This window comes from Branchiostoma lanceolatum, chromosome 15 (genome assembly GCF_035083965.1).
Source record: "Branchiostoma lanceolatum isolate klBraLanc5 chromosome 15, klBraLanc5.hap2, whole genome shotgun sequence".
Taxonomy (NCBI): Eukaryota; Metazoa; Chordata; class Leptocardii; order Amphioxiformes; family Branchiostomatidae; genus Branchiostoma; species Branchiostoma lanceolatum.
This window is the reverse complement of record NC_089736.1, coordinates 7,683,311-7,710,215: the sequence shown is the minus strand read 5'-3', so window position 1 is coordinate 7,710,215 and position 26,905 is coordinate 7,683,311. Positions and strand designations below refer to the sequence as shown.

Sequence of the window (26,905 nt, the reverse complement as noted above, 5' to 3'; positions counted from 1 at the left end):
TAAAGCTGTGAAACTAAATCCATATATTGGACTGCTGAAAAGAATTCTTTATCATTGCTAGGCATGGCAATACCTTTAGCAGCTGTTTTCAAAGGACTAGTTGAATCCTGTAGAAGAAACTGTTCAACACAGCACATAGGCTCATTCAGGTCTTCTCTTTGAATTTTGTAAAAAAAGGGGAAGGCTCATCAGCACTAAGGACAGGAATCCTGGCTCTCCAACTCTAAAGAGCCTCAATTCAACTAAATTTTTACAGTCTGAGTGGTCTCCTGACCTGTTTGGTGCAGTAGGTCTCAAAAGCCATGAGCATGTTGGCCGCCTGCAGGAAGATCCGCCCGATGTTCACAGAGATGTAGTCCTCGTCCCCCTGCTCCTGAGCATGCTCAATAGCATCCTGCAGCTTGTCTGCAAACCTGTCATTCACCTCCAGCAGTTCCTGCACGGCAGCAGAAAAACAAAATTTTCTTGTTAGTGCCTTCAATTTGGCACATCGGCCATTTTTATTGAGGATAATGTTGATGTTTTTGTAGATACTATGGGCGTTATGCATACAGAATAGCAAGATAGAGTAGTAGTATCATAACATCTGCAACATGAAACGGCATATAGAAACTTTAAGGTACAGAGTTTCCCCCAGACTCTGTTATCATGTTAATCTTCCAGTTCAGCATCATCTTTTCAAATCAGAGAAACCAAAAAATTAACTAGACTAAGTGTGACCTTATATCGATGCATGTACCAAAAAGAACTTACCAGGATTAGCTTCTGTACTCAAAGAACAGGAGTTAACTGACTGATTAGCATCACCTTGTCTTAACTTTGTCTTATTTTTGTTTCCTATAATTGGACTTCTCAAATTTGCCTTTGTTGCATATCAATTCATAGTTTTTGGTTTAAAACCTGGTGATTTACAAATCTCGTTCAGTCACTGACGTAAGGTAGTGGTGTATGCTACCTGAAATGTCTGACTGAAAATCGATCCAGTTGTTGACTGACTGTTTTCTTGCATAACTTAGGCCACACCAATTTGATTTCTTGGTTAACAGATTTTTTTTTTAATTTGAGCAAAAATCATGAAAACAGAAGGCTGGGGTGAAAACTTGCACCTGACTCTGTTCACTCCCTGAAATTGTGTGCACCAAAGTACAAACTTTCCTCTGAGATTCTGTTTTCCTGTTGATTTTCCAATCTAGCATTTTTCTTAAAAATTCTGTTAACCAAGAAATTAAAATGGTGTGGCCTTACCAGGATGTTGATGAAGATGGTCTGCAGCTGCTGTGGAGTCAGCAGCCCGGCCTTCTCTATCGGCTCGTAGAACTCCTCCTTGATGACGCGGAGGTCGGCGCCGTAGCTCAGCTCCGTCTGCACCAGCTCCTGGATCGCTTCCTTCCGCTCCACGCGACGCTTCTCACAGCGAGGGCACAGCGCCGTGTCTTCTGTCCGATAACTCCTGAAGTTCAATGATAATTGATGGTTCATTATCATTTGACACAAATAAGATATGAATGACATGTTTATTTCAGAAATAAAATCACAATAAAATCACACAATCCATAATATGCCATGATTGCAGCTACAAAAGTGCTAAATTAAGACATGATTTACAACTGTTATAAAATGTATTATATACAGACATATCCTCAATGCACTTACAGCCAAAAACGATGAATCCTGTCCCTTTTTACAAACTTTTTAAAAACTTTTGTAAAACTTTAATGACCGTGTGGCTGTAACATTACATGATTTGTGCATGATAAAGACTTCAACCTTTGTATAATCAAGGACATTACATAATATCCTTGGTATAATACGGCACAAGCGAACAAGACACAAGTCGATCAAGTTATGAAATTCCATACCTGGGCGATTCATCTTCCTCCTCTACATCTATTACAGTGTTGACTTTCTCACAGTCTGCACAGTTGGACTCATCCTGAGACAAACATAAAGAGGTTTCATTCAAACTTGAAATGATACTACTTGTTCTTGTTGTTAAATTGGTTTAACTACCTTTAGATTGATTGTTGCACATAAGTTGAACATGAAAACTCAAGATTTCAGCAAACAAGTTCAAAAAAGGGGAGAAGTTTTCCTACCGTTGTTTCTCGTGTCTTGCGGGGGACGCGAATAGTCTCCATGCCAACACCACTGTCGTTCCTTGCAATGTCTACAGCAGACGGCCTTCTCTGTGGATAAAACAGGTAATTGGGCTTTCATCTTTGATCCAAACACATCACATAATACTATAATATTGAATAAATATAGACATTACTTTGACTCCTATACAGCAATAATTTTCCTAGAATATCCTCAAGTTATTAATTCAAAGTTACCTCCTAAGCACATACATGATTCAATTGTATGCAGTATGCATTAGAATGAACTTTTTCACCCCCACTAAGGATCAACATTCTAAGTCTATAGTTGACCCCTACCTCCATGATTGCCCTCTCCTCTCCCAGGGCGATGACACCACTGTCCACGCTGGCGGTGCTCACGTTGCTATGGCGATTCTTGGACTTGGTCCTGGACGCTCGCTTGTCACTCTGGTCAGAGGGGACACCTTCCACTATGGTCAGGTCCTCCATACCATGGTGTCTATGCAGCCAATTTCTAAAGGAAAGGAAGAAATTCAACATTATCTTAACTGCTGTTTGTACATGCTTAGTCAACATATCATAGAGTTTGTCCAAGGTACACTGACATTCCTTCAGCCTCATTTATGTTGACCTTTAGGATAATTTCTAGAAGAACCAACAAATTAAACTGGTGTGGTCTGAGACCCTGTTTACAATTGGCAAAATCTATGCGGATCAATCTGCTTAAAGGACGGATTGGATTTTCCTGAATGAGAACAGCCCATTTGGGATTGATTTGAAGTCATCCAATCTACCTCCTGGGGGTGGATTGGGTTAGATTGAATAGAATTGAACAGCTGATTCGGCTCAAGTGCAAACGCAAATGAATTCATAGCTTATATCAATTTGAATTGAACAAATTTGATTAAAATTGATTCCCATAGACTGTACCAAGTGTGAACAGGGGCTTAGTGCGAATGCAACCAAATTGATAACTGTTTGAATTGAACAGATCTTATTAAAATTCATTGACATACTAGATATTACCGAGTGTGAACAGGGCCATAGATAAAGGGCTCTTCACTGACCTGGTCCTGTGCAAGGCCATGGAGGAGGGGTCGCTGTGGTGTTGCTTCACAGGACGGGGCGTCTTGTCCTGTCTGCTGTCCTTGCTGCTAGAGTTGGTCACGTCTGAGGTGGACCGAGCAACTACACTTGGGGGCTGAAGAACAGGAACAACTTTTTTTATTGAAATGTTTCTACATACCTCTTTTCTTAAGGGAAAATGAACAAGATTGTTGTTCTTTTTTTCTACCCAAGTATAAGAAGAAAACGCCCAAATTCACAGGGCCAGGGCAACAGTATATACCAAGTCCAAAGATGTCATTTGCATGTTACAAGTACTAAATAGAAAACTAAGCAACAGCACCACACCCACCTTTTGCCTGGACTCTGTCTTAACTTCCGATGTCCTGACCAGTGCATGCCATGTTACGCTGCGTTTGGGAGTCTTTCCTTTCTCTGCCGGCATGTTACCATCAGTGCTGCTCTTCCTCTCACTCTTGTATTTCCTGGCAAACAGTTCCTCGCTTGTGCTGGAGACTGGTTTCTGTCTTTCCAGCCCTCGCTTGCGATAGCTATCACTTCTGCCTTTGGAAGTAGATTGCTTTTCTCTGTTTTTGTCCTTTGCTGCTCTTTCATCATGATTGCAAATTTTGTCAAAATCTGTCCCTTCAGTGCTCCAAGATTTAGGTAGAAACATTCCTTGTTGTTTTCTCTCCTCTGTGTCATTACATTCATTTGACAAAGAGACTCCCTTGCTATCTTCATGGAATACTTCTTCACTATCATTGTCATGCATATTGATGTCGTCTTTTTGCTCCTGTTCGATGAGTGCAGTCAAGTCAAACACAGCGTCTTGGTTTGTTTCTTCTAAAGACTCCTTCTGTTGATGTACAGGGCTGTCTTGGAACACCAGCTGTATCTCAGGCATGGACACTTGTGTGTCATCTCCTGAGCTACTGCTTTGTGAGCTTTGACCACTTCCTCTTCTACTGCTGTCACTGCTCCCACCATTGCCATCAGTGAAGGAACCCCACATACTCAACTTCTCTGTACCCACACTATTTCCCCCTCTGTTTTCTACATTGTCCCTCTCAGAGTGAACATCAACAATTCTACCTGTCTCTTGAAGACTGGAGTCAGTGTGTGATACAATACTGTTCCCAATTTTTGTGAGACTTTCGTTTTCAGTTTGAACTGTCTGGAAGATGGTGTCGTCTTTTCTTTCCACCTCATTTTCACTTTTCAATGATGGTCTACCACAATCGTCAGTTCTAAGACATTTTTCTGGTTGCGTCAAACCCTCACAAGTTGTTCTGGTCCTAACTTTCTCTTGAGAGAGATTTGGGTGATACTCTTCCTGACTATTGCCATTATGATGATCTTGTCTATCACTAGCAAATGTTCTCTCTTGTACACCCTCAGTAGGAGCCTTGGTGGCTTCTGTTCTCTGTAATTTCTCTGATACAGCTGTACAGACATCGAAGATCTGCTTCCTTTTCACCCGAGGGGTGGAGGCAGGACTAGAGTCATTGCTGGCCACACTGGTTGTCACAGCCAGGTTAGTTTCTAACATCGGTTTGGGAGTTATCGGTGCAGACCAGTGGCGGCTGTACCAACTACGTGGTGAGACCTTCCCAGACGGGCTCTCAGAACTGGTTAAACTTTTCAGTTGGTCCTTGGCAGAAACATAAGGTGTTGTGGAGTCCTCGTTGCTGTTTACGGCTTCCACTAAGCAGCCCTTATTCCTGCGGAGGGTCCACTCGACTGTGACCAGCGACATACCCCCCACTTTGTGCGGACTGTTGTCGTCTGAGCTGTTGCAGTTTGTTCTCACCGTATCCATTTCCACTTTCTCAAAACATGAGTCTTTCTGTTCTGTTGTGGCTGGCGGAGCTTGCCCTAGTTCCTGAACAGGGCTGCTTTCTTTGGTAGGAGGGCAGTGAACTTCATTTGCAGATGGTATAGCACCTGTAGTTTCCCTCCTTGATTCAGCATTGGTATGAAATGATTCTAACCCACAATAGTCAGTCCTGCATCTGTGGATCTGGTTGAGTTGGGAGGAATCTACGAAGGTCTTCTGAGAGGTTTGGCTTGACAAGGACATTTCATTCATCGCGCTTGAAATTCTTGTCTCCAGGGGTCCCACAAGGGTTTGTTTATTGTTTACATGTTTACAGTAAGGCTGTCTAATGGTCCCCCTAACAGCTTCAACGGTGTCTGAGTAGGCTTCGTGCAACATTTGATCTTCCGGTAATCTTCCCTGAGAGGCAGAAGCACCTCTTAAGTCTTCCTCCACAGCATCTCTGTTAGTGTCTCTATTTTCCTGGACTTTACTCTGTTCTAAACTGTTCTTTCCATCCTTTTTAGAAGCAGCTGCATTGAGACTTATTTCTGCAAACTTCTTTGAAGCCTCAACTGATCTGTCCCTTGATGGTAAATGATTCACACAAGTCTCTGCTATATGTCTGCTGAGTTTCTTTTCTGGAGTTTCAGCTTCAGTCCTAGAGGACGCTGAGAGTTTCTGTGTGACGGTTTCTTCATTGAGATAATCTAGATCAAGTCTGGGAACATTCTCATTGCTTGCTTTCCTACAGACTTTCTCACCTGACAAGTTGTGCAACAATGCTTCAGAGTTGGTCTTATAATAATGAAGGTTTCCGGACAATTCCTTCTCTACTATGTTTGAGAAAGAGCCTGAACTGTAAGAGGAAGCTTTAGGGTTTATGTTTGAATATACATCTTGCCTTTTAGGTATATGATTGTCCTTAAGAGTTGATTCCAAGTGAATCACAGAGTGATGATGATCTGATGTCCGATATTCTTTTGTGTGTTGTTGGACATCTTTAGCTTTTCTCTCATGACAATGTCCATTATGAGATAAGAGTGGACTACTTTCAGAAAGAGTTGATGCTCCATTTTGCACTGCAGAAGTCTCGCCTCTTGCTATGTTGTCCTCAGAACAATTTTGAGGTGTGCTCTTACAAGAGTTCACATCCTGACTTTGCTGATTTGCGTCCCTTGTTCTCGAAACTCCCTGGGAAAATAAATCTCTCTCCTTGTCATCTTCCACCGACCTTGCTCCTTCTTTTGCATAGTATGTGGACAAGATTGATAGAATAGACTTTCCCCCATCTTTGCTCACTTCCCCACTCTTGTCATGTGAAGCATGCATACCTTGAGAGATATCCTGAGGACCAGATTTGGCAACTTCAGTTGTTGTTCTGGAATCTTTCCTGTGGCTACTATGTGCTACAGAGATAAGCAATTCTGCACTGTCTCTTCTTGCCATGTCTCTTACTCTCTTCTCAGACTGCTTTTCTTTAGTGTTTTCAGCAACACTATCTTCACTCTCCTCCACTGGACCAAACAGTGTACTACTGAACTTTGAGCTAGGACTGACATGTCCGTCTTTTCGCATCCTTCGGAATTCGTTGAACGAGGGGATATGCTGCATTGCTTTGGGGTATTTAGCTCGTAGTGACCGCCTTGTAGAGTTGCCTTCTGTTGACCTACGGAAATATGATGAACCTGTATCAAGATGTTCTGAAATTGTGTGACTTTCTGACTGGTCAACATCAGTTCTGTCAGCCTGCCTTTCTTTGTCTTGTGTCGACAGCTGCTTTTCAGTTATAACAGTTTCTGAAAACAATGTCGGGCTGCTTTCACCCCTCTTAAAGACTTTTCTTGAGCCGTTTTCCTGAGGGGGCTTTGAATCCTTGTTGCTTGGGGACTTTTTCCTCATAGACCGATTTTGCCACAACTTTCTATAAGACAAGCCTTCACCACTTGTGTCACCAACTTGCATGACTCCCTCCGAACTTCTTGGTGATGTAACAGGCGAAGCACTCGCAGAAACAGAGGGTGTGTCAATACTTATTGGAGTGGAAATTCTTGACGCAGGTTCCGAACTAACGTCAAAGTCAAGGGATGCTTGTCTCGAGTTGAAGAAGTTTGGAGACACAGACCCTTTCTCAAACAAAAATCTTTCATCTCTTGAATTTGGAATAGGGGATACAGGTCCTTCTGGCAATCGGAGTTGCGTAGATTGGCCTGTAGGCAGACCATGGTGTGCATTATGCACAATATCAGCCTGTGGTTTAGAATGTCTCCAGTTGGCTCCATCACTGAGCGTTCGTGGATGCGTGGTCTTGTCTGCAGCATAACTGTTGGGCTTCAGGTCTTCATCACTGTGCAGTCTCTGTCTCATCTGTCGCAATTTTTCTAAGCTCTTCTTTGCCGATGGTCCGCCTGTTGCTGCCGTCATATGTGAACCGTCTGCATTTTGCTTGCCATTCCGTAGAGTGTGCATTTCTGGCTGCATTTGAGTCATTCCTGCCCTATTTATTGAACCAACTCCGTCACAAACGGGGCTTCTTTCCCTTGCAATGTTGGACACATGCTTGACCTGTTCTGAGCGTGTTTGTTCAGGACAGGCGGTGGGCGACTGGTTTGTTCCACCACTTGAAACTAACACTCCAGAAGTGGACATCGATGGTCCTTCCCACTTCATGGCCTCTTGCCTATGAATATGTGGGCTATTGGTGGCCATTTCAGGAAGGGTCTCCAGCCTTTGTGAACACGGTGTAGAATTCCGTCCTACAGCAAACCTCCCCCTTCATCCCATGTCGGCCCACCAGAAGAAAGGACTGGTGTAAAGTCTCACATTAGGAACTCTTCAAAAGATCTGTAAGAAAGCAAGAAAACAGTGTAAGAATCTTTAAGGTTGGGTGTTTGAATCTTGGCTTAAACTATAAAACTGAATAAATGCTACTAGTGCGATCGTACCGGTAATCCTTTGAAGGGATTATCAGCCTTACATTTGAAGAGAGCAACCCCTCAAAGCACATTCAAGAATCTGCCACATTTCATGTATGTTCCCAACAGCAATATGGTTATAAACCAACTAGTTCCCTTAACTCACAACGCAGGCAGTATTTTCCAACTCCAAGTGCAAAACCTGCATGTGTGCTACACCATCTGGCTCTTTGCCAAACATACCCCATAATATTACCGAAGTTCAGAATAACCTATAGGCAATTGCTGATCCGAAAGAGCGGAGTTGCCCTCAGCATGCGGAAGCTTAAAGGTACAAATCGTCATGACAACTAGAAAATATTTGGGTTCTTCAAAGGTTGTAGCATTTATCGTAACAACAGTAGCTGTTTTTGAAACTGCCTGAAGTTAATGGAGAGCCAGACATTGTGTCTGCCATTGCATTTTTGTTCAAAGTCCCTTACTTAACTTGGGCTACAAGTGACTGTGACTGGTAAAGCAAACAAAGTTCTACAAAATGCAAACTTTATATAAACAAAACATGTTCTTTTCATATCACCAATGTGGTACATGTGATCTAAAACACTTTAAATCAATTATACAATGTACTGTGTAAAAATTGCATTGGTTCAATTAATTACAATGTCAGAAATCAAAGAGGTCAATGATGAATATTGACAGACCAGTAATGATTATCGATAATTGTGTAAATGAGCACAGTTCATTAGTGGCCCTTGTCCATTGTCCAATCTGGGCTTGAAACAAGAATATTGGTGTTTTGTATTCATCTTCTTTAAAGTCCAACAATACGACTCATCCAGAATGCAAGCAGAATACTCAAAATTTCTCCTATTAAAAACAGATTGATCTTGTCCTTCACACAGAACTTTTGTATGGGTGACAGAGCTTACTATTCAATTCATACTGTTGACAAAACCTACCATTCAATCAATACTACTGTAAGGAGCTCTGAGTCTGACTGATTTTAACAAAAATACTTTTCTATTGTCAAAAACAAATATTTTCAAAACATAACTTCATTTCTTTCTTTGGTATTGCCTTTCAGATGGTATTAACTGTAATGGACTTGTCTTTATCCAAAGAGGGATTTCATATTTCTCAACCAGGCTTTTGGAAATACAGTACTTTCATCTTAAAGTTTATAGTAAACAACCCCTACTGTTGCTTACGTGCATAAGCTGCAATGTGATTTTCTAAAAAGCTATAAATCAGCTTAATAGGTTTTGTCAAACTCCACACAAATACCCTTAAAGCATGCAGTTATATCAGTTACACTAGGTATTCTAAACATCTTAAACATTTCAGAACTGCAAATTCAGTAGTATATCCCTTTACTTAATGCTCAGTGTCTCTCTTGTCCAAAATACACGGTATGCCCGGTTTACCCGACTTGTATGGTACCTAAAATGAGCAAGAAAACAGCGCAAAGAAAAAACAAAACGTTTTGGTGAAATGTTACACTTATTTCAGCAGCCAGTTGGTACATCCATGCATGCTTGCCACTGCTAGTAACTCAGTGTACATGTGAATGATATGCACAGCCATGCATAAACTTCCGCTGGAGTTTTGAAAATGCCTCTGACTCTGCTACTATCATCAAAGGGCCAACTGTTCTCACAGAACCCCACTCATTTTAATGTCATTTAACAATGACATATTCATAAAGTTTGAAAAGAAAATCTGTGAAAATCCCAGCAAAAAAAGCCTTACAAATCCATTTACCTAAAACGGATGACAGCTCCCCTTAAGCCTTCTATATCTTTTCACCCTCTCAAAGTGTCTAACATACAAGTAACGTATATTAACAATAATCTTGTAAGTACATTCGAACATAATCTACGCAATAAACAGACGGCGAAAAGTTAGTACCTGCTTGCTGTTGTACAGAAGTTCAGATATCCTTTGCTCACCAAGCTTCCTATAACATGCACAAAGACACTTCTAAAGCTGTCTGTAACTGCCTTTCCACCAGCCAAGCCCCCTAGTTATGTATGCATGAGCGGCCAATGTAAGCTTTTATGCTATAATATTTCACGGACCCACTCCGCCCTAGGGGGTACCCCTATTGTACATAATCCACTGCCCTCTAGTGGAAAATTAAACGCATGGCACAAACTAATGTCATTACATGGGCACAAGGTGGGATCAACGGTATCGCTGTACAAACTGCCCGAAAGACTCAGTCAATATTTGCTAAGCTTTGCCGGCTCGCCAACGATTAAGTGAAAAGAATTACCGTGGAATCAATCCGGCGTCAAAGTCAGCTAACACCTCCTGCGGAGTTGGGCCAAGGTATAGAGGCTTGTTTCATCAGGCCGCGTCGACTTGTTCTATGTGTTCAGCTTTTTGTATAGATTTGCTAAAGATAAACTGCTAGTAACATATTTGGTACACTTCAATATTGACTGCCGAGCCCTTCTTTCCCAAATTTGTGGAGGGTATACCAGCACTTTTAACTCTTTGAGGAGTGGCTAAAAGAAAGGGGACAATTTTACCACCAAAAAAAGTTTTATAGACTTAGTACTCGTCATGCTGATATCAATTCTAAAAGATCTCCAAAATTAATCAGTCCTGCGCACTCTTTTGGCCTGAGTTTAGACAAGCCTACTAGGCTGAGAAGCAAGGACTTTGCAGTGATTAAAAAAAGTAACAGGTAACAAAAGACTTCCTGTATCTTACAGGTTTACCAGTCAAGCTGAATTGGTTTCCAAGAAGCTCCTTTTACTAGCTCACCAGTAGGTTCTGTGATTCAAGACCATTTATCAACATAAAAGTAACAGGCAACAAACGACTTCCTCCTTATGGGACTACTCATCAAACTAAAGTCAGTTTCTAAGATACTGCCGGATCTAATTCTGTATGAGCAGACAGGAAGTCTTAATGAAACTGGAACTTGTCTTAATTTGGAATTAGAAATTTAGAAAAGGGAGGAAGTAGTCCATACTTTTATGGTATCTACACTGTTGCCGTGGTAATATACATTCAATTTGGTAGAACCAATGGCAAAATACTATTGAAAAAAGTTGTTTGTGCGAGTCAAGTCAAGGCCTTTATTATTTTCATTTTCATAGGACCTTGCAGCAATACTAGACTAAAGTCTTTAAACTCTTCAAAACTGCAACAGTTATGGTATAAGGTATAAGACAATTAATAGTCTAGTACACTCCCCTCTCCATCACCCCTTAATAGTATACAAACATCTGAGATTACCAACAAATAAACCTGTGAGGCCTGACGTAAGAAAAACAACATTCTATTCCCTCGGAAAACTGCTACATCACATTTTACCACACAGGGGAGGTCTTGTGTTTACATCAGTCTTACTTTCTTTACCCACAGTGAGCTATACCTTTACCAGGAGTGAGAGCGACTCTATTTTGGGATAAATACTGCACCCAACTATTGGTGGGGTCCCATTGTCAAATTCCAGGTGATCTATCTCCTGACCAGTGGTCTTTAAAAGAGTCTATTTGATGTCCACTACTGTACGAAGCAAATGGTAAGTAGCAGGTAAAAATGCTGACTTTTTCTAAAAGTCTTTTCACTGTATGAAGCTGAAAATATGGTGCATAGTAGAAGTTGTGCGCATTCGAGTTTGCACAAGTTGGCTACTTTCACCTATGATTGATTGGAAAAGCAGGGCTCGAAATACTGGGTGCATGTGCACCCAGTGCACCCAATTTTGGAGCTGTGCACCTAATCTTTTACTGTGGGTGCACTGGTGCACCCAAATATTTTCGTACGGTTTTAATGTGTAAAGGTATCACTACACACTAGTACACAGCATATTCTTGACATCTAAGTGTAAGAAAATAACAAAATCTTTGTTGTAGTACTTGTAGGTTTTGATGTTAGAATTTGAGTTAATTTCGATTTTGAAAGCTTCAAAACAGCGTGCTGAGATCGCGTGCCAAATGAGCATGGACTTCCTGGTCCTTCTTGCAACACTGGACAAGAGAACGTACATACCATTGTTTCATAAATACAACGGAAATTATATATTTTCTAAGAAGAGGAACAGTAAGGTTTGTGATTAGGTTTTGCTTACAATAGTTATATTCTACTTTATTTTATGTGGTGCACCCAAAATATTTTTGGTGCACCCAATTTTTTAGGTTGGGTGCACCAGTGCACCTATTCCCAAAACTGAATTTCGAGCCCTGAAAAGCTATGATAATCATTGTCATAATAAATGAATTTTAATTTTTTCTACTGCCAATGCCTATAAGTAATACTAATTTTGTGCAAAAAGGTACGTACCTCACCAGTATAAGGAGAATGTTGAATGATTCATATTACTGTGGAAATACTTGGTATGAGGTGGCTATTGTATCCTTAACAAAGCCATTCTAAAAGGGGGATTGTGCAAGTCATGTACATGTTCATAAGGTCCTATAAACATTCAGCACTTGATACTGTTTAAGTCTTCAACACCTTTTGAATATTACCTATTGTGAAAACATAGACCACCACAAAGCTGATGCCAAAACATCCATAGTAATATGGAATGTGAAATTGTAGATTGTGGTGCTTACTTTAAACAGTAACTATATAACTACAATATGTTTTGGTTGCTAAGTCTATACTAACATTATAAGCTTCTCATACTTAACCTGTTTTGACATTTTTTCAATGCAGGTCACAGTGAAATAAAGCATTAATGTCACTTATGAATCCTGACTGGCTATTCAAATGTGAACTTCATTTGACCTTCAGTATGCAGATACATGAATAGCTGGGCTACTTAACATGAAATATGATACTTGTGTCTGGCTTGGGTTTTGGTCCACTACAAAAGACATAGCCAATGTCAAGGTAACTTAAGACAATAAAGAGCCTGAAAAAAAGGTCATTGACCAACCCACCCTTATTTCAGACATGCAGTGTAATAAGATGAACAGAGAGAGATAAATGATGTTGTATTATCATATTCCAAGAAAGCTGTAAGTTATACACAGTATTGAATTTCTCTTTTGCAACAAACTAAAGATATCTTTTTTCAAAACGGCACAAAAAGAACCAATTGACCGAGAAACAAAGCGGATCTGAAAATAGACTTGCACCAAAACAATCTTGATCTGAAAATAGATTTTGCTCTGGACCGATACTTTTCGGTCCCTCTATACTCACTGAATACTCCCTAAGAGTATAGACATTGAAGCTCCAGGAGCTAAGGGACCTTACAAGATGCAAGACGCAGTGCATGGAGGAAGATGAAGCAAGACTGAATGCAGCTACAGTACATAATCTATGACTGTACATGCAGAAAACAGTGGTTGATGATGATGATATACTATAGATGTTTGAATTCAATGCTAAGTACAAAACTTCACTGATTGTGCCCTTATGTCACACATATTTAGAACGGTGTTCAAATAAAAGAATATGATACTAATCTCTATTTATCTATATATATCAGACACATGTCTGACACAAATCACTGGGGAATAATTAAATGGATGCTAAGAAAGTCACACCTGTCTCCATTAGCCACAGCCCCCTTGAGGGGGATCTTTTACAATTCAGTAATCGATATTTAATATATCTGTCTCTGGAAAAATACAGAAGACTACTGCAATAATAAATTATGATATGATCTCCTTTGATGGTAACATCATTTATTTAGAGTCCTTACAAGAATAATGTCAACGTAACAATAACTTGTATTATGTTGTCAGCTATAATGAAATAACGGTTAGCAACAGCAACATGCAACAAAGTATTAAATTAAGTTATCATGACTTCAAGCCATGAACAAGTTTCTGTCAAAATTCTGATAACGGATAACAAATGATTTATGTTTAACCTTGTAATTAGAAATCTACGTCTATCACGCATTGTGCCTTATGTAATTCAATGAACATGACATACATGTATACTGCAACAGTTAGAGTGAGCTGAATCTTAAAAGTTAAATCTGTTATGATGCACGCTCTTGTTAAAAATTGATACCTAGCTACAATGGACAAGGAAAATAATGAAAACCATTTTTTACTTTATTCCTCATATATGACCAAAGATTAAAGTTAACATTTTGATTTTTGATTGACAAGTCACATATTCACATGAAGAACAGAGAGCTTCCAATATTCGAATAATGATAATTAATGTGTCTATTATCATACTGCGAAGGACAGGTGGTCAATACCTATGGCCACAACACATTTTGTACAGGTGCCCACATCTATTGTCCAGCTATTGTCCCAGGACACATCTCCCCTATGGTCACACCTGACACACCAGTGTGGACAGCAAAGCCCCCATTAGGGACAGGCTAATCAGACATCATAATGCTCTTATGTTTATTGTGTGCATCTGTACCTATATGTAGTACTCCCACATGGATCAAAGCGTATAATACTAGCCCTCCTCAATGTACTTTTTAATTTAAATAAACTCAAACCTGCGTTTTATTTTTGTTTGATGTTGATGCACAGTACTATAATGGTGTAAAAATCAGGCTCAATTCAATGTATTCCATGCTGCAAGGTTGATTTTGATAAACTGAATTGAAACCACGCCAAGGATGCCTTTGAGTTTGGGTCCAGAATTTGAGACTGGATGCATCACTCCTCTAGATCTCCTCTCTTACATTTAGTATGTATTAGAGATTCTTGCTATTATCCCTGGACTGCTGGACTATATATTGAAACAAACTTGCTATTCTACAAGCATCACACAGACTGAGGAATACACAATGATCAGACTATTGATTTCCAATCATTCAGAGTCTCCCCTGACTGTCCTTTCTGATTGATTACATTTGGTTGGTTAATGATAGAAATCTGCAGGCATGACAGGTATCTGATATTGGCAGACTTTGATTACAGACGGTTTTGTAGGATGGGATGGAAAACATGGAAAACAGCAGGGCTTTAATTGAATAATCATCATTCCTCATTCTGAAGCGAAAACGTGAAATATTCCTTCTGCCATCTGTTGTTGCAGTATCTTAATTAGACCCAGTAAAACAGCACAACTATGACTGCGACAGTGACTGTGACAGTACATTGGGTTGAAGCTAAAAATTTATCAGCAGAAATTTATTTCAGTAGATCAGCCATTGAACAGAAAAATACTATATTCTGGGATATCGATTCTATCATCTTGAATTCTACCATCTAATATCAGGATCAATACTGAGGCTACCAATAATGCAATATGGAACAAAATGCTCAAATAAAATAATTAGAAGTAAAATGAAAGTCTCTATTCAAAGCTGAATATGTTGACAGGGCAACTATCATCTTCCAAATACCCTTCCACAACTATTAACTGTGTGTACTTTGAGAATAATTCCTATGACTGCAGGACAGTATGATTGAGAAAGGATATCCTTTCACTAATCTAAAACTTGGCTCTGTGTTGCTAATTTAATGCTGAATATATCAAGCTATAAAATGTCTGTGAGTGTGTAAAATACAAAAAAAAATGGCTACACATCGGGTGTCACATGATTCACATAAAGGCCTTGAAAGCTGCCCAAGCCAGTATGTATACATATTCAGTATTCACCACACGAGACGAGTAATTTGTCTGCACACTTCTGGTCTGGCCCCAATACAGGAACCAATTTCACTACTGTTACAGTAACAGCTGTAATGTCCAGGCAAAAGTAAAGTGGGACACTGGCCCTACAAAATGAATAACGACTGCAATCTGTCCATTCTACAGAACTTTTTGAAGTTTCAGTATTTGTGAGTGGTATCTCTGTCTATAAAATCTGGCAAGGAAGGTAAAGAAGGTAATTTTCGATAGCTGATAGTGAAATGGGGCTACGCTTTATAATGGCTCTTGTTTACAGCCAAGCATGCTAGGTCACCCCCACTCCCACTGACCTTTTCCTATTAAACTGCAAAACAAGTTATAATTTTACTGCACCTGTACTTAAGCTATCTTCATATAAGAATAAGACAATTTCTTTGCTATGATAAAACAGTAAAACTAAATAATACAGAAAACACAGTCATGTTAAACAACACATACTTGACACAAAGGTCGGTCTTCAAGCTTCCGGAAACATACAAATTAAAGCGGGGGTTGCCATGGTAACTACATGCCGCCGTCACAAACAAAGACACACCTGAGCAGCGCGCACAAGTCATTAGGCGTTTAGTTGCCTCAGGTGTAGGCTATGTTGTGTAGTTTGAGTAAAGTAGTGGTGGCCCTTTGCTAATTAACAGCTACAGGCAAGCAGCTACCAAGGATGGTCTCTAGGGGAATGTTGTCAGCAGAAATTTTCAAAGTAGTGACAGAAGTACGAACTGTTTTGTTTCTACACACTTGTAAGAACTTGACACAAGACAGTTTAATTCTCTAAGATATTAAAATGGTCTGATATCATTGTTGATCACTGTTAACTGCAGCAATAGGCAAGTGTCCAATTCAATTCAAAGTACAAGGAACAAGGTGCCCTATAAAACTGCTACTGACAGTAGCTTTACCGGTAACTTGCAAAGGTGTGGTAGGACATTTGTGGCAGTAAAAATAACATTAATCATATGTATGTTCTAATCTGAACAAATTGCACAAATCAAAGAAATCTCATTTTCAAACTTTAAAACCTCCTTGTCAAACTCAGCGTTCTTCTGTTTGGAAAATTTTGACAAGAAAAAGTACAAAATGCAACAAAAAATAGCAAAATTAAGAATTACGACCAGAAGGTGCTCCCTAGGGAATCAGGGAACACAAAGTATTTTCCTGACATAACTCGAATACTTTACCTCAGGAGGTGAATCAGATATCGTTGACAATGTGGGGAAAAATCTTAGCCACAGGGAGGTACAAAAATAAATGCTACAAGTTAACTCAGGTATAACGTCAGGAGTCTTTCATGCACCGGTTTCTTTCACGGATAATAGCCGTATTGGACCAATCATAAAGGTGTTAGAAGACTCTAAAAAGCTTTCAGCATAGCGTAAAAAAAAAGAAAAACTCACAGCAGTCAATATGTTCTTACAGTATGGCATCTGTAAGTTTTATGCACACTTAAGAACGACTTGATACTGTTTACTGTAAGTTATACTTTTGTAAAGAGACAAGACAATTTAGGATATTTTTAAAATGTCATCATTATGTCATATAGTTACCCTTCTTCCTGCTAACTAACTAAAGGTAGCCTTAAGCTTGGTAATTGTTTAAAGATAATAAGGAGGACAGAAGTGGGAGGGTTATAGTACCTTACATCCTCCCAAATTAAACAAGTTCCTAAACACTTCGGATCCATGGTCCTAACTTTTGCTACTAGTATCTTTGCCCTGAAGAAAAATGCTTATGTTCTTTTAAATAGTTCTGGTTTTTGTTCAACATACCACAGGTCACAAAGGAAAAGAGCTGAATTACTATTATTAGCCACACAAAAAACACCCTTTGTTTACCGAAAGTAAACTTATTATTAGTATTTTTTTTAATTGCAAAAAACTAAAAAGCTGGCAAAGATACTAAAAGCACTTTCCAAATTCCTAGTCTGACAGTAGTTTAGATGGAACATGCTTATAATGTTCAAAGAAAATAATAAGTAAACACTCAAAACAAAGATCATGTTGAAGTTAGATTAAACAGTACACATAACTGGGAGGCTGGGTAATAGTACAATTTATTATTAGTTCTTCCAAATTCTTAAGTCTCTTTGTGTTTGCATTATTCATTGAATATCATACATGTATTAAATGGCTGACCTGATGTTTTGGATACCCAAACATGGAATTCCAAAAAAGGAAGCCAGGAAGACCAGTAACAACCTACATAGACACTGGCCTCAAGGTAGACAATATGATCCAGGCAATAAAGGAGAGAGATGCATGGGGAGCCTGGAGGAGGAACGCCCACCTCACCTTTTTCCATAAACCACATCAATATAAACACTGACAGTCTCCTGAAACCAGTTCAGGGGCGCATCTGGGCGAACCATACTCTCAAACTTGAAACAATCAACGTTAGAACAAATATATAAAAATATTAATACCATCCCCCAGTGGAATGCCCTGCCTGGCATGGTAGTGACGGCTCCCACCGTTGAGTCGTTCCGTGCCAGGCTGGAGGCCTGCCCGCCTTAGCCTGGGACCTCCTCCCCCCCTACTTTGCCCCTCGCTGGGTCATCTGGGGGTACTTTAAGTTGAAGTTGAACTCTAGTCTGGAAAGACTGTAAACATTTTTTACATAGTACATGTAAGGTGGCTTGTCTTGTCGCGGCTTGGTGGCAGACAGAGGGTGTAAAGAAAGATATCTCATTTCTAAATGTGGCATTTTCTCTCACTTGAGCTATCCCAGATTAGGACATCTGACAAAGAGAGGCTCAACAGAGCAGCTCCCTTTTGTGCACACTTAAGCCTGGGATGAGCAGGTAGAAAGGTCCTGTGTCTTGTCCTAATGACAAGAAAATTACCGCTTTCAAGGTGTTGAGAACCAAGGAATAGGGGACATTATCGTAAACACCCAAGAGTTTACAATTTCTTATTGACCACAGGTGGTGAAATTAGGTTAAACAACAACTGTTATATTAACTGAGACTATTGGGAATTTCTTTCAAGAAAAATGTATCTACTGCAATACCCTCCTTATCATCATCATATCTTGTCACTCCACTTTATAAATGGAAAGTCTGCATAGTAGCAAACAAAGCCAAGAATAAAACTAAAGTAATAATGATGATCAACAAATGTATCAAAAGGCATCGATTCAAGTAACGCTACAAACATTATAGTGGCTTTATTCACAACCTCCAATCATCTTTTTATCATCATTGCATTTATGATTAAAGTCGACAATGCCATAAAAGTTTGTTTGTTTTCATCAATTTTCAACTACCTACAATGTTGCAGTCAGGTAATCTCCAAGCAGATCCACACCGGGCGCGAAAATCGTAGTATGCTAGCCAGAGAAGGTCCAGTAAGCCAGAGAGGGTCCAATAGCCCGGTAGGGCTCTGCTTGGAGATTACAGTCAGGGCTGTCTTCAGGACCTGTACCTCCGTCCTTAGATGGACATTTGCTTGTTAGGACGGACAAAAAATTTTCACACCATTCATCTAAAAAATCTTCAAGACATTAGATTGATGAAAATGTGTTTTTCTAACTTTTTAATAAAATGACGGATTTAACAACACAAATTAACAACATGGGCTCCAAAACGATGAGTGGGCCAAAAAAATTCCCCACTCATCGTTTTACACTGTTTCAAACATCACTGTCTTGCAGTTCTAACATTTCATTTTCATAGATACCAGCATGATACCAGTGATGCTTCTACTTTGTATTCAGCTGTTTGAAAAAGAAGAGTGGAAGAACACAAAGCTATCTAAGCGATCAAGTCACAAAGAACCAAAGCATTTATACCACCTTCCATTTCTTCTATTGTCCAGCCATACACATAAGTGCCCTTGCATTGTGGTGCAGCTGGCTGGAAAATATACCTTTTGTCTGTCTTAAAACACATGTTCTGAGATGTGGAGATGTTAGCATACACCTTTGACAGGTGTTTTCAGGCATCTCAGACAAGTGTCTACACTCCCGGAACAAAAGTTTATACCCATAGATACCGCATGCGTAAAATCACCTGTTTGGACATTCAAATGGTGGTCAATAAAGCATTGTAAACTAACTTAAAGGCATTCAGACTTTCCACAACCAAAATTTATGCTGTGTTATTAGAGAAGATTTTTGGATTAACTACAAGGTAATCTGTGATTGAGTTATTACAGCTTTTATAGGGAAAAGGAATTTATATAAGGCAATGGCACGCAGACCACAAAACCTTGATTGCTTAAGTTTATATTTGACAGCTGTTCATCCTTGCAACAGATGGGAAAGAAACTCCACAATGTATGCATCCAGGCAAAAAGTGATTGGGAAGTTACTTAGTGTGAGCCATAAACTTTTTACCATCCATGCACTTTTAGTTTAGAACTACAAAGAAAAGAAAGACTATGTTGCAATTGTGCAAAGACTAATCTGAAGAAAAAACACACATTTCTGACGTAGCATAATCTATAATTGATGAACAATCTGAATTTTTTCCACAGTGTCTTGCACGAACATCAGATCTGGGCTCTTCCGATAATGTCAGTCAGCTATAAACCACATTTAGTGTGACCTTAGAAAGAATCCCTAACTTAAGAACAGGGAGACTTTCTGGCACCAGACCTAATGCAACATGATTGTAAAAGTCAAAATAATAAAAAATATACGTAATGTCTGCCCCCAGAAGGATTCAAAAGTAGTAAATCATACACTTTACCAGTAAAACATGTGAATAGGCAGTAAAACATGTTTACCAGAACTGCAGGGTTTCTACAGCCTGTTATAGCCTTCATCGTGCGTCACAGATTAAGCCGTGGAATTCGGACAAAGCTGTTTTGACATTTTCCTCCAGTATTTTCCTCTTGCCGCAGATTTATGAACATCAGAATCACAAAGCCTTTTGTTGTGAATGACTTGTACCCAAAGCCAGTAGGATCAGACTCATACTGTAACTTGATCCTCAGAGAGATTTGTGCGCCTGTTTTGTACCATAACTTTTCTTGCTTGGACCTTGAGCTATCTCTAACAATTAGCATCTTTTTTTTGAAAGTCAGACAGCTGTGTAAGCCTTCTCTTTACCTGTGTCTGTATGATGTCTTGCAAACGTTTTTTTAATCAAATCTGACTACTAATCATATGACAAGCTGCTGTATGAAATTCGTAAAATATCAAAACAGGAACTGTTAATACAGTGAAGAAGGAAGAACTACTTATAGCATAGACACCAGTACACACATACACACACAGGTATAAAGACTACAATTAAACTAAGAGCTTCAAGATACACCAAGAGTACCATCAAGAGATTCCATCTAATGGTCCTCCATAGAGTTGAACCAAGCGATGTTCTCTCCACTGCAAGGACCACTTCTAATGGATGCTGGAGGACTTCCGGCCAGGAAGCAGCAGGAAACAAAATGGCTTCCAGTTGCGATTTTATGGAGGTGAAGGTCAGCACCTTATGACCTTGAATTTCTCAACGTACTTTGCTCTTGCTAATAAAGGCAATGTATGCAGTCACAACCACCTGTTTCCTCATTCTTTCAGCTTCTGAGGTTTTATGAAAAATTAATGCATTTCAACCATGATTGTACTACATTTTTGGTTAGTATGAAGTGAAATCAGAAATACAAGCAGTGCTTTATATCTATTGCATTCAGCCAATCCTAATGGAATATATTCAAGGATGAATTAAGACAATCATCAACATGCTTGGTGATGCGTGTCCTCAAAGATCCTTGTAACAGGACGTGTACTGATCGATATTTAAATCACGACAGCACAAGAAGATGTCCTGAAAAGGCCAAACCTTTCAAGCACGATCTGTCAAACGCTTGATGCAAACCAAGAAAGACAGGCGGCCACATCAACTTGGATTAACATGTTACTTTCCTTTCACAGGAGGATAAACAGATTTCATGCTAATTTGGTTCAAACAGTCACGGATTCTGGTTCTAATCTTGGATCTGACATTGCTTTGACAACGGGTAAGCACACTTTACTAGTTGGTAAGACTATCGAAATGTATCAAAGGGTCTGAGCTGAGGTGTCGTGACAGAAATAAGTTTTAAACAATGTTATCTAAGTGGACTGTCAAGAAGACGTGCATGCATGCATGGGAGAGAAAATTGACACATTCGAGGGGGCTGGCTTCACTGTATATAAAGTCATTGCTCAGCCTGAATCTTTTAGTCCATAGTTGACTTCCCATTATGCCATGCTTGTGTGGTTCATAGGTAAGCAAGTCTGATTCTCGAAGCCTGGAAACCTGATCAAAATATCCTTTCTCATAATCTATAATCATAAATGCACTTAATAACTGCATTAGATTGATTAGAAGATAAGAAAGAAGGATACTTTTCATAACATTTGACCTCTATGAACCATACAATGGCTGTCTTTTTTTGTACCGTATTGGTTACAGGACCTTTCAATACTTGTGATATTAATTTCAGTCATATAGTGTACATAATATACAATGCACTACCTCAAGTGCTGACACAACAATCATGTTCTCCGCACTTTGTAAGAGACATATTATGTCCAGACATTTGGAACTACCTGATATGATCGTAACTGTGTCAAAGCAATAAATCTACCCAGATAGTTTTCCTTCCATCCACTTAATTGGCTAATTCTTGATTCTGTAACCAACAAGCCATCCTTGTACAACACTCCATACATAATTGATAAATCCACAGGGAATGATTCCTTCTAAAAGGCATCACATTTGTGGCGAGTGACACCAAGAATTCTGGCAGATACTATAAAAACTCCCATTTCTTAATCGAAAAAGGATGTAGCTTTCAATATAGTAAAAAACGCCTCAGTCTAAGATATGCAATATTACATATTAAGAATTATATTCATTGACAATTATTTTGTGGGCAACGTTTGAAACATCTAAGTTCTTTGGGAGGCTTGCTTCAGATATTGAAAATATAAAACTTCAATCACCTTTCAAAGAAAAAACTCTGAGCTTCAAGCTTTAATCAAAACTTCAATTTCAAACCCTTTAGCATTAGTTGTATCTCAACAATCATCTTATAATGACTAAGAGATGCAACACAAATTGAAGTAGCATGCAACATCAGTACAACTTGTTTTGGTCTCCTGGGGCCTTGACGATCTGAAAATGAAAGTGTTTACGAATGGGATGTAACTCTTCAAAGTTGTACAACAGGTTTTGGTCTCTACTAAAAATGTAAATCACACTTTCTGCGCTGTGAAACTAATCTGTCCCATGTCGAAAATCGCAAATCAGTGCTCTCCCTAAAAATAAATGTTGGTGCTCCTAGAAATCTGTGAAGGAGGCTAGTTACAGTACAGTAACTGTGATCTATGTAACATATGGCGTTTGAAGGTCAAATAAACTTGTAAATATCAGTCTTAGGAAGACCTTGTAATAAAAAGCCATTAGCCAATTGCCTCAACAGAGACAACTATTGTATATGATAAAAGAATACTTGGTGTATGACGTCAACGCCTTTTTGCACATTGTACTTATACACATTGTCAGCTTGCACATTGCACAACACCTTCTCAGTAGTAACTGGAGTAACACCAGTAGAGTGTACAATCTGTATTCTTTGTTGTCCCTTGACCTACCATGCCCCATATTCAATATTGTGGGTTGCTAACTATAACAGGTGGTTTTGTCTGTCATTAATGATGCATAACAACAAGGATATGACAGAGAAAGCTGAGTTATGCGGCATCTGGTGACGTTGCCACAAAGTCAAAATAAACACGCTTCCCTCTGATGTTGGACGCCGGGCGCCGCGCTGCGCTACCTCTCGGAGCGGCTAGAGTTCCAACCAAAACACCGCAGGGCAGGTCTGATTTTATCTGGCCCTTTTGCCCACGATTCAGGATCAACAGGAAACAAAAGGGGTCGTGGTACGTACCTGAATAAAGTGATACATCGGAAAACAAACTGTCCTTGCAATTCGGTGTGGATAAAATTGTAAGTGGGATGAGATCTGAAGAAATGGACTTGTTCGACACCGTGAGAACTCTTCAATTCAAGGACTTATTGGGACCACCGGTTATTCAGATTGTCTGTCCACCAACCCCTTTATCCTGTGATCAAAACATTGCCTTTAGGTTACAGAAAGGAGAGTCTGGGGTAAAAGTGACTTGATAATCGGAGAGGAGAACCAGTCACAAAACTGGTGCCACATCAGGGCTCAAAATAGTGGGTGCATGTGCACCTGTGAGCACCTAAAATTGGAGCTGTGCACCTACTTTTTGACTGTGGGTGCACCAGTGTACCTAAATATTTTTGTATGCAATAGCTAAGGGTAAATGTACTATTGTGCACTAGTATACAGAATATTCTTGATTTGTAAGTGTCAGAAAAAGCACTATAACCTTTTGTTCTACTTCAGCTGATGTACTACTTGTTTGAAATTAACTAGCTTTAGAATGACAGATTGAAGTTCTCAAGAGCTTTAGATTTAAATATATTTTGCTGACATTCAACTTTATTTTATGTGGTGCACCTAAAATTCTTTCCGTGCACCTAATTTTTCGGGTTGGGTGCACCAGTGCACCTTTTTCCAAAAATGAATTTCGAGCCCTGCACATACAAAGATGAAAAAAAGGACACAGGTATCACACCGTTGAAGACATTCTTGTCCAACAATGCATTACTGCACAATACCACAAAGTCAAACCAGTCTTTCTTCATTGCAGAAGATTTAAGCTGCAGCTTTTGTGAGCTGACTGTCTCCACAGCTGATACTGTGTGAAAGGTTGAAGAAAGAGACCAGACCTTATGATCAAAATGCTCTGAAACCATTACAAGATCGAGATAACATCACAGTCTAAACGTAGCCATTGTTCTCACTTAAAGCATCTAACAATGGATCTAATTATTCTCCTTCTTACCCATCTTGATGGGTGAGGTTCTGTCTATGTGGCACAGCTGTAGTCTTTAACCAGAAGCAGACACGCCACCCAAGGGTAGACCATGTAATATGCATTAAACCATTAAATCACTCTGACTCACCAACAAGGGGGAAAGGGCAACAGTATACACTCAGGGTGGGTCCTACACAGTTCTTGGAAAACTAGTCGAGCACTTCCTGGCAAGTATATTGTGGCCAGGGGAGTAGCCTGTTTGACATGGTAATCCTCCCACCATCTGATTATCATGAGAAAAGTGGTCATTATCTGCTGTAAATAGGAGATAAGAAGAAGCCATACAGGACTAGACAAAAGAGTACTAGTAGTCTGTGAAAATTGAAACTTCAGAACCCAAACATGCCAAAGTTTTATTGGTCTCCACTGGTCTCCACAGGGACAGCCGTCTTAAGTGAAATTCAACTTAAATGCTAATAATGTGCTAATCACTTTAATGAGTAATAGCATATTACATTATATTTCTCATATAAATGTATGTTTCTACATAAAAATCACAAAGTTTAAGTCATGACACTACTAGTATATCCGTTGATGCAAATTTTCTAATAATCAAAGAATAGCCAAATTTACAGAGCTCAATTATTTTCAACAAGTATTGACATGCTTCAGAATATCTACAATGTATATTCAAGTGAGAAAAAAGGCACCGTTATCATTCTATAGTTAACATCAGTAACTGTTCTTAGTAAATAATATGTAAGGTTAATTACAGAAACTAAATTGGTACATGTTACTATAAGGATTCATGCACTATAGAGCATATCATTGACCCACTTTCCAGCTCCTTGCAAATTGCAATGCATGCAGCCATATGAAAATGAATATAGATTCACAGCAGGAGGAAAAGCTATTTTAAATCTACAATACCAGGCTGAGTGTTACTATAGATAAACAACAAATTAAATGGACATGGAAAAATAAATTTTCATGGGGGTCTGCATTGGAGGTAGTGGTAGAGCATTACACTTTACATAAATTCCTTATGCTCATATCAAGTCATATCACATTATGATATGTGTAGCAAATTCAGAATCTTACACAGAATCTTGAAAAATTGCACAGAATTTCTATCCACACCGTCAAAACAGTCCTCATCTGTCCCTAGTCAAGCCAAGCCACTTTGCACTCCAGTGCACTAAACCCTCACAAAGGCCAACCTACTCTTATTCTCTTAACAAATCCAAGCAAGAGGGTAACTGAGAGCTCAGAATGCTTTCAAAGCCTTGAACGTCAGATCTTATTCTTCTGCAACAGACGCCTTGCTATCTGTGCTGATTTTCTCACAAGCAAATTCATCCTTAAACATAATGGCCTACACTCAAATCAAAATCACTACCTTCCATGTATCAATGTGAGAAATGCAGACATTGCAATAAAACCTGTGCCTGAATTCTGGCAGACAGAGAATAGCAGACAATGACAAACCTGCTCTGACTCACCTTTGAATAGGGTACTCGCTACTCAGTCCACATCACAACTGTATCCTGCACACAAAGCCTACCATTTGTATATTCCGTTTACACCCATGTGAGTGTGTACATGTACATGTATACCCCATCAGCAGAAGCTTTTCGTCTAGGAGGCCATATCGGCCATCCCAATACATCTCACTCGTTCACCCAACGGCACAGCGAATGCATGCTGCAAGCAGACGGCCACCAAAAACAGTAATGCACCACATGCATATGCAATAGCTGCACTGGGTTGTACCACTATAGGGACGACTGACAGGGATGTGCAAAGCTAGTTTTTGCTTCCATCCTCGTATATGGCTTAAACGAAATTCAATGTTCTTTCTTTTTCATATTTTTCTAACCTTAGCCAAGTTTTTGGTCAAACTATAGACGGTGATCTTAACATTAAAGGGTGTCCCTCCTTTTTGGAAAAATAGATGGCATGTTCCAGCGAAAAAAATGACAATGTGCGGTACGTGTAATAACAGGATGGCCAGGGCACGTTGTTTAATGGCAAAATGAACACAGAATAGCACGTCAACTGGCCCCCAAGTGACCTCAACAGTACATTATCTATGGTTGGTGTGACCTACTTTGTAATAGTACAGATTCATCATGGAAAAAAGATGATTGACACAGCTGACAGAAAATTTTGACTTCTTTGGTTTTAGCAAACGCCTCATACCTTACTTGATAGCAACCACTTTCAGAACACAAAACTCAAAGAAAATTTGTCAGAACTATAATTTTTTGATTCTCAGAATTGCTGTTTCAATTTGTGATTTAATTATAAACTTATTTCGAGTGAGAAAATCATAGTGCAATATATGTATCCTTGCAAGATTTAATGTGTAAGTCTTATATTCAAATCTCTTAAATGAACTGATATCATACCATTCAATATTGTCATCACTGTGGCAACTGAGAACTTAATCTTGATGATAGAAAACATGCTGACTCAGCAAATCTACAAAAACTGTTTTAAGTTGTTGATATTATACATATGGAAAGTATGCTTTCAAAGTGAATAATACAGATCACATCAGATTAATGCACAACATGCCTCAAACA

General features: G+C 39.3%; 1 protein-coding gene across 2 annotated transcripts in view; it reads right to left on the bottom strand.

The window, feature by feature from the left end:
- Positions 1-26,905, bottom strand: part of LOC136449322 (serine-rich adhesin for platelets-like) — a 41,728-nt gene that overhangs the window by 5,435 nt on the left and 9,388 nt on the right. The window contains exons 1-8 of one of the 2 annotated variants that reach the window (XM_066449319.1): positions 25,820-26,050; positions 3,517-7,827; positions 3,167-3,300; positions 2,436-2,613; positions 2,097-2,186; positions 1,860-1,933; positions 1,246-1,450; positions 275-436 (exon numbers count right to left, since the gene is read on the bottom strand). In XM_066449319.1, the coding sequence (XP_066305416.1) occupies positions 275-436; positions 1,246-1,450; positions 1,860-1,933; positions 2,097-2,186; positions 2,436-2,613; positions 3,167-3,300; positions 3,517-7,692 (5,019 nt within the window). In that variant the 5' untranslated portion in view covers positions 7,693-7,827; positions 25,820-26,050. Of the gene's footprint in view, positions 1-274; positions 437-1,245; positions 1,451-1,859; positions 1,934-2,096; positions 2,187-2,435; positions 2,614-3,166; positions 3,301-3,516; positions 7,828-25,819; positions 26,051-26,905 lie in introns of those variants that run through there. The other variant, XM_066449320.1, reaches the window with a different exon arrangement.